The sequence below is a fragment of the Colobus angolensis genome, unplaced genomic scaffold, assembly GCF_000951035.1.
Source record: "Colobus angolensis palliatus isolate OR3802 unplaced genomic scaffold, Cang.pa_1.0 Scaffold89, whole genome shotgun sequence".
Classification (NCBI taxonomy): domain Eukaryota; kingdom Metazoa; phylum Chordata; class Mammalia; order Primates; family Cercopithecidae; genus Colobus; species Colobus angolensis.
In genome coordinates this window covers 363,837-370,278 of record NW_012122820.1, presented here as the reverse complement: position 1 = coordinate 370,278, position 6,442 = coordinate 363,837, and the positions used below count along the sequence as shown (strand labels likewise).

At 56.6% G+C, this 6,442-nt stretch overlaps 1 protein-coding gene across 1 annotated transcript in view; it reads right to left on the bottom strand.

Moving 5' to 3' along the window:
• The window catches only part of MMEL1 (membrane metallo-endopeptidase-like 1), a 51,593-nt gene that overhangs the window by 24,885 nt on the left and 20,266 nt on the right, over window positions 1-6,442 (bottom strand). Inside the window, exons 3-6 of the mRNA XM_011930980.1 lie at window positions 4,992-5,069; window positions 4,132-4,191; window positions 1,929-2,090; window positions 1,598-1,678 (exon numbers count right to left, since the gene is read on the bottom strand). Coding sequence (XP_011786370.1) covers window positions 1,598-1,678; window positions 1,929-2,090; window positions 4,132-4,191; window positions 4,992-5,069 — 381 coding nt within the window. The remainder of the gene's footprint in view (window positions 1-1,597; window positions 1,679-1,928; window positions 2,091-4,131; window positions 4,192-4,991; window positions 5,070-6,442) is intronic.

The window sequence follows — 6,442 nt, the reverse complement described above, 5'->3', positions numbered from 1 at the left end:
CGTCTGATCTCCTGGGCTGCCCACTGAGGATGAAGGGATGGGTTCCGGGCTGGGCTGCAGGTCCAGAGTCACGTTTCAGTTTTCCACGCGGTCTGGCCCCTGCCCTTTGTGTATTCAGCCTCTTAGGCCAAAAATTAAGTAAAGGTGAGGACACAGGAAGTCATCTCCAGCTGCGGGTATTGCCCAGACTGGGGGCCCGGTCTTCAGTTGCCATGGGGAGGAGACAAGCCCAGTGCACCCAAGCAGGGGTCTCATGGAGACGCCTCCTAAAGCCAGGGTCCCAGTGAGTTCCACTGTCAGGCGGAGGCTCCACGAGACCCCCTGGGGAAAACAGCCAGCCCTGAACCCTGGTGCTCAGTGGAGGAGCTGTCTCTACCCAGCCACAACCACAGGCTGGGCCTGCAGACCCCCAAGTGGAGGAGTTAAATGGTGCTGGGCCAGGGGTGCTCCAAGCACATGAATTCCTTTAATGGGAACTGAAACAAGGATAATCTGTCCCACATCACACACATACATCCACATACATCCACATGCATCCACATGCATCCACATATATTCACATCCACACACACGACACATGTATACAATACACACAAAACACATACACACACAACACATATACACACATACACATATACACATTCACATCTACATACATCTACATGCACACACATGCACATATGACACATACATACAAAACACACATGACACATATACACACATACACATATACACATCTATACACATACACATATACAGACATCCACATACATCCGCATGCACACACACACGACACACATATACAATGCACACACAACACGTACACACATACACATATATACATATACATACACACATATACACATACACAAGTACACACAGCACATATGTATACAATACACACACATACATGCACACACAACATACACATATGCACACACAACACACCCATAGAATATACATGTATACACATACATGCATATGCACATAATACACTTACACACTATACATAATACACATGTGAAGTGCACATAACACACGTGCACACATAACGCACACACACACGTACACACTGCATGCATACATATACACACATACATAATATACATACATACATGCACAACACATGTACCCACATGTACACATGCACAAATAACATATACACACATACACAGATACATGCATGTGCACATATACATATATACACATACACACCTACACATAAACACACACAATGTGCATGCATACATATACACACAACACACATATACGCACATAAATGTATAATATGCATGCATGTATAGACACATATTCATATATATATAATACACACACACAGAGTCTTCCTGCAGCCTGGAACGTGTGGTCTGTGCTGGGGTTGGGGTGTGAGTGAGGCCGCAGGGCAGCTGACATTACTGTGAGCCTGGACCCCGTGACTGGGAGCAGGACACAGCACATAGACCCTCTGGCATGAGTCCTGAAGGCACCCACTCCTACCCTAGGGGCACCCATAGAGTCCTGGGGCTGTGCTAGGCCCTGGCAGGGGCAGCCCGCCCCCGTCCCCCACCTCGGCCCCTTCCTGGCGGCCCCCACTCACTCTGGTTCATGCAGGAGCGGTACAGCGTTCTGGCCTTCTCCACAGCCGGCCGGTCCTTGGCAGTCGAATTCTCCAGCACCGCTGTGGGCACAGGAAAAGGTTGGACAGAGGCCTGATGAGGCTGTGGGGGCTAGGTCATAGGTCCCCACACCCCTGGCAGTGCTCGGCGAGAGGCGGCCCTCCAGCTGCTGGGTCTTTATTCCCTCTCCTCTGTGCCCACCGGACCAAGAAGGAAGCAGAAACAGGGGCGAGACACAGCCAGGACCAACCCCTGGCCCAGTGCCGTCCTGTTCGGTGTCACCCCACTGCGCCCCCGGCCATGCTCTGCCACCTTTGAGGATGACCTCCAGCTCATCGCGGAGGACGTCAAAGATGCTGTATCTCGAGTTGGTCTCAGGGATCACGTGACGCCGCAGCCAGCCTCCGCACGCAAACTGGTAGAAGTCGTCACATGGTTCCGTGGTCGGGTCCATGTTCTGGAGGATCCTGGCGGCTGCTCGTCCCCATGGCATGGAGCAGGGAGAGGAGAGACAGAGAGTTGTGGACAGTCCAGAAACCTGCCTCCCGGTTCCAAGAGACAGCCTGGTCCCTCGGGAAGGGGCTGCTGTCCATCCAGTTGCAGCTGTATGCCCTGGGAGAGTTAACCACACTCTCTGAGCTGCAGAGATGGAATCCCCCAACCTGGATTCAGTGCTAGGGTTTTCACTTATTTATTTTTGGAGACAGAGTCTCACTCTGTGGCCCAGGCTGGAGTGCGGTGGTGTGATCACAGCTCACTGCAGCCTTGAACTTCTGGGCTTAAACGATCCTCCCACCTCAGCCTCCTGAGTAGCTGGGATCACAGATGTGTGCCACCTCGCCCGAATGCTTTTCAAAAAACATTTATTTGTAGAGACAGGGTCTCTCTGTGTTGCCCAGGCTGGTCTGGAACTCCTGGGCTCAGGTGGCCCACCTCGGCCTCCAGAGTTGCTGGGAATTCAGACATGAGTTGGCTGGGTTTTCACTTACTAACCACACAACCTTGAGCCCCAAACCCTCCGAGACTCATTTCCTTGTCTGTGAATCTGGGAACACCAGCAATCTGACTTGCAGGCCGAGGCGATGGCTGAGACGGTGCCGGCTCACAGGAGGTGCTCAGCTGGTGGACCTGCCCTGTGAGCTGGGCGCAGCTCCTGGCTGTTGATCAGGGCCTCTCTGTCCCGACTCTGCCCCCTGCTACCTTACTCATCCCCAGAGGGAGGGGCGACTCTCACCACCATGGGGGATTTGTATTCTCCCAGAGGGGTTGGCTTTGCCTCAGCAACTCCGAATGTGCAGTGGACAGGGGATCCTCAGGCTTCCCACTGAAAGCTTTCAACTGGAGTAGCTGGGCTGCACCCCTGACCCAAGACCGTCCCTCAAACTCTTTTTTTTTTTTTTTTTTTTGAGACGGAGTCTCACTCTGTCGCCCAGGCTGGAGTGCAGTGGCTGGACCTCAGCTCACTGCAAGCTCCGCCTCCCGGGTTTACGCCATTCTCCTGCCTCAGCCTCCTGAGTAGCTGGGACTACAGGCGCCCGCCATCCTCGCCCGGCTAGTTTTTTGTATTTTTTAGTAGAGACGGGGTTTCACTGTGTTAGCCAGGATGGTCTCGATCTCCTGACCTCGTGATCCACCCGTCTCGGCCTCCCAAAGTGCTGGGATTACAGGCTTGAGCCACCGCGCCTGGCCTCTTTTTTCTTTTTTTTGAGACGGAGTCTCACTCTGTCGCCCAGGCTGGAGTGCAGTGGCCGGATCTCAGCTCACTGCAAGCTCCACCTCCTGGGTTCACGCCATTCTCCTGCCTCAGCCTCCCCAGTAGCTGGGACTACAGGTGCCCGCCACTACGCCCTGCTAATTTTTTTGTATTTTCAGTAGAGACAATGTTTCACCGTGTCAGCCAGGATGGTCTCATCTCCTGACCTTGTGATCCACCCACCTCCCTAAGTGCTGGGATTACAGGTGAGAGCCACCGCGCCCGGCCCCCTCAAATTCTGTCCGACTTGGTTTTGGCCACTCCACCTCCGGGACTGGGGACCTCGCAGAAGGCGTGACCACAGGCCCCCCAGCCCCCAGCACGGGCAGAAGGGTCACAGTCCAGAGCTTCTCCACTGTTGGGGCTTTCGCAGCATGTGAACAGTTTTCATCATCCGCAAATAGTGGTGCTTGACTCCCAATTTTAAGACAAATTTCTGGTTGAAAATTTGAAGTAAGAAAGTGGGGCTATTCATTGAACCTTTCTTTCTATAAATGTGGACAAAAGCCGCTGGGGTTCTTGGAGGCAGGATGGCTGTTGCTACAGGGCCTGGCTGCTGGAGGCCGGGGACTGGGGGCCCAGCGGGTGCCAGATGCCAGCAGAACACCAGCTCCCCCGACTCCACAGCGAGTCCGGCCCAGCCAGCTCTAAGGGCCCTGTCTTGGAGTTGTTCCCCTGGGCCTTGGGCGGGGCCTGTGTCAGTGTCAGCCGGAAGCCCCCAGCCCTTGGGCAGGCTGTGGACGGCAAGGGGGCCAGGCTTACCTGCCATCACGCAGCCAGGGGTGGTGCAGACCTCGCTCACCTCTTGGGTCTCTGGGATCCCTGTGGGCAAGGAGCAACCTGAGCACGGGGAGCCACAGAGAGGGTGGGGCAGGACTGGAGTGGGTGTGGGCAGGGCAAGGTCTAGTGGGTGTGGCATGGGGCTGGGTATAGACTGGGGTGGGCGGGGCAAGGTGAGGGTGGGTGGAGCATGGGCTGAAGCCAGTAGGGCAAGGCCCTGGTAACCAGGACATAGGCTTGGGGGGGGGGTGGTTGGGGCGTGGCCCTCCACCCCATCTTCCACCCCCATGGGTGGTCCAGCCTGGCTGCCCAAGTCCTCCCCAGGTGGCCCAGGCTTGAGGTCTTCAGTGAGAGTGAGCTTCATTTGTCCTTGACCCCTGCAGGGACCTGGGAGCCCCTTTACACCCTCTGCCTCCATGGATCCCCACAGCCGCTCCAGGCCCCAAGGGCTGAAGCCGGCCATTCTGCCCTCCTGCCTTCTGCCCAGCCCACTCTCACCTGCTGCCAGGGCCAGCTCCTCCAGGCAGCCTGCCTTGCTGCCCCTCTCTGCATGCCCTGCCCCAGACTGCCCCAGCCTGCCCCACCCCTGTGCCAGCCGGTGAAATTGAATGTGCCGAGGTCATGCAGGAGCTGGGGTGGAGCATCCACAGTGCCCAGCAAGCCTCCTGTGTTCAGCAGGTGCACCCGGCTGAGGTCCCTGCCGCTGTCCTCTCCCCATGGCCCTCCTTCAGCATGTGAGGATTGGGCAGAACCCAGCCTCTGCCCCTCCATGGAGTCCTCCCACCTTGGGAAGCCTGCACCCACCTGCCTGGGGCTGTTTTGGAAGGGAAGGCAAAGGCTACCTCGGGGTTTTCGTTTTACAAAGGTCCTCTCCTCCTGTAAGAAGCCCAGCCAGCTAGCAAGGGGTGACAGCTGCTTCCCTGGGGAGAAACATAGCGCTCAGCTGCAGCCTCCCGCCTGCACCTCCCTGGGGTGCTGGGGGCCTCCCTGGGGCAGCACGGCATTTTCCCACAGTGCTGGGTGCTGCAGCCCTACCTCTGTAGTGAGGGCTGGTCCCCAGGGCAGTGAGACAGGAGATCCACAGAGTTCACTGCAGGGGCCTGCTTCACTCTGTCTCCCGCTGGGCTTGAATGGGGGGCAGTTTGTCCTACCTTGCCAGCCCCACCCTTTAATTCTCCCTTCACGCATCCCAAGATCCCTGGTGTACCAGGGCCTAGAGGGGTCCTGAGATGGGCCCTTCTCTTCCTGACAGCCTCCTCTACCTCAGGATCTTCCTGACCCTGGCCAGGCCCACACAAGGTGGCACGCTCCTGGAGTCCCACAGGGCAGGCTCATTTAGAGGGACAGGGCACTCTAGAGAGTGACTTCCCGCTGACTAATGACCCTTGTCCCCCGCCCCTCCACCCTCACTGTCCACTGAAGGTGCCAAGTCACCCTCCCTCCATCCCTCCACTGACTGCTCTGAGGGGCCTGCCTGGTCACGGGCTCCTGGGATGGCTGTCAACTGCCTGGCGAGAGATGTGGGAGAGGAGGGTGGGGTGGAGAGAAGAGGGGACCCCAGGTCCAGAGAGATGAAAAGCCACGCCTGGCTACCCTCAGAGCTGGCTTGGGGCCGAATTTCCCCAGCAGTGAGGCACACAGAGGACTGAGTAGAAGGAAGGAACAGGGCTCATTCAGGTCAGGGCTGTTGTTAGGCCTGGAACCTGGCCTAACCCTGGGCAGAGACTGCAGAGAGGGTGTTAGATGCCACAAAAATACCAGCTCCTTGGGGGTCTGGCCATTCAAAAAGCCATTAACCCAACATTGGATGATGACTGAGCCAGGTTAGATGCTGGGCACTGGAGTTCAGATGTGAGCCCAACAGGGCCCAGCCCTCAAGGAGCCCTTGCCTGGTGGAAACAGGGAGAAAGTGCTGTGTACTGCACACATCAAGGCAAAGTGCTGACGGGCAAGGCTGAGCTTCAGAGCAAAGGAACCCCCCAGGCCAGCAAGGGAAAGGAGGCAGTGAGTGTGAGCGGAAGACATGGCTGCTCTGTGGGGTTTGCCAATTGTGGTAACCCAGAGCCTATGGACCACAGATTGGACTGTGGACTTCAGAGGACCCCACCTCAGCAAAAGGGTGGATTCGAAGGACATCACCTCCGACCAAAGTGGTGACAAGGAGGGCAAGGGCTTTCTGCTTCTGATTAGGATGCGGAAAGTTGAAATTGACTGTGGCCCCCACCCCAGCCAGGAGAGCAAGCTGGAGAAGCTACAGCGTGGGCACTTTCAGAAACCCCCGAGAGCTGAGGAC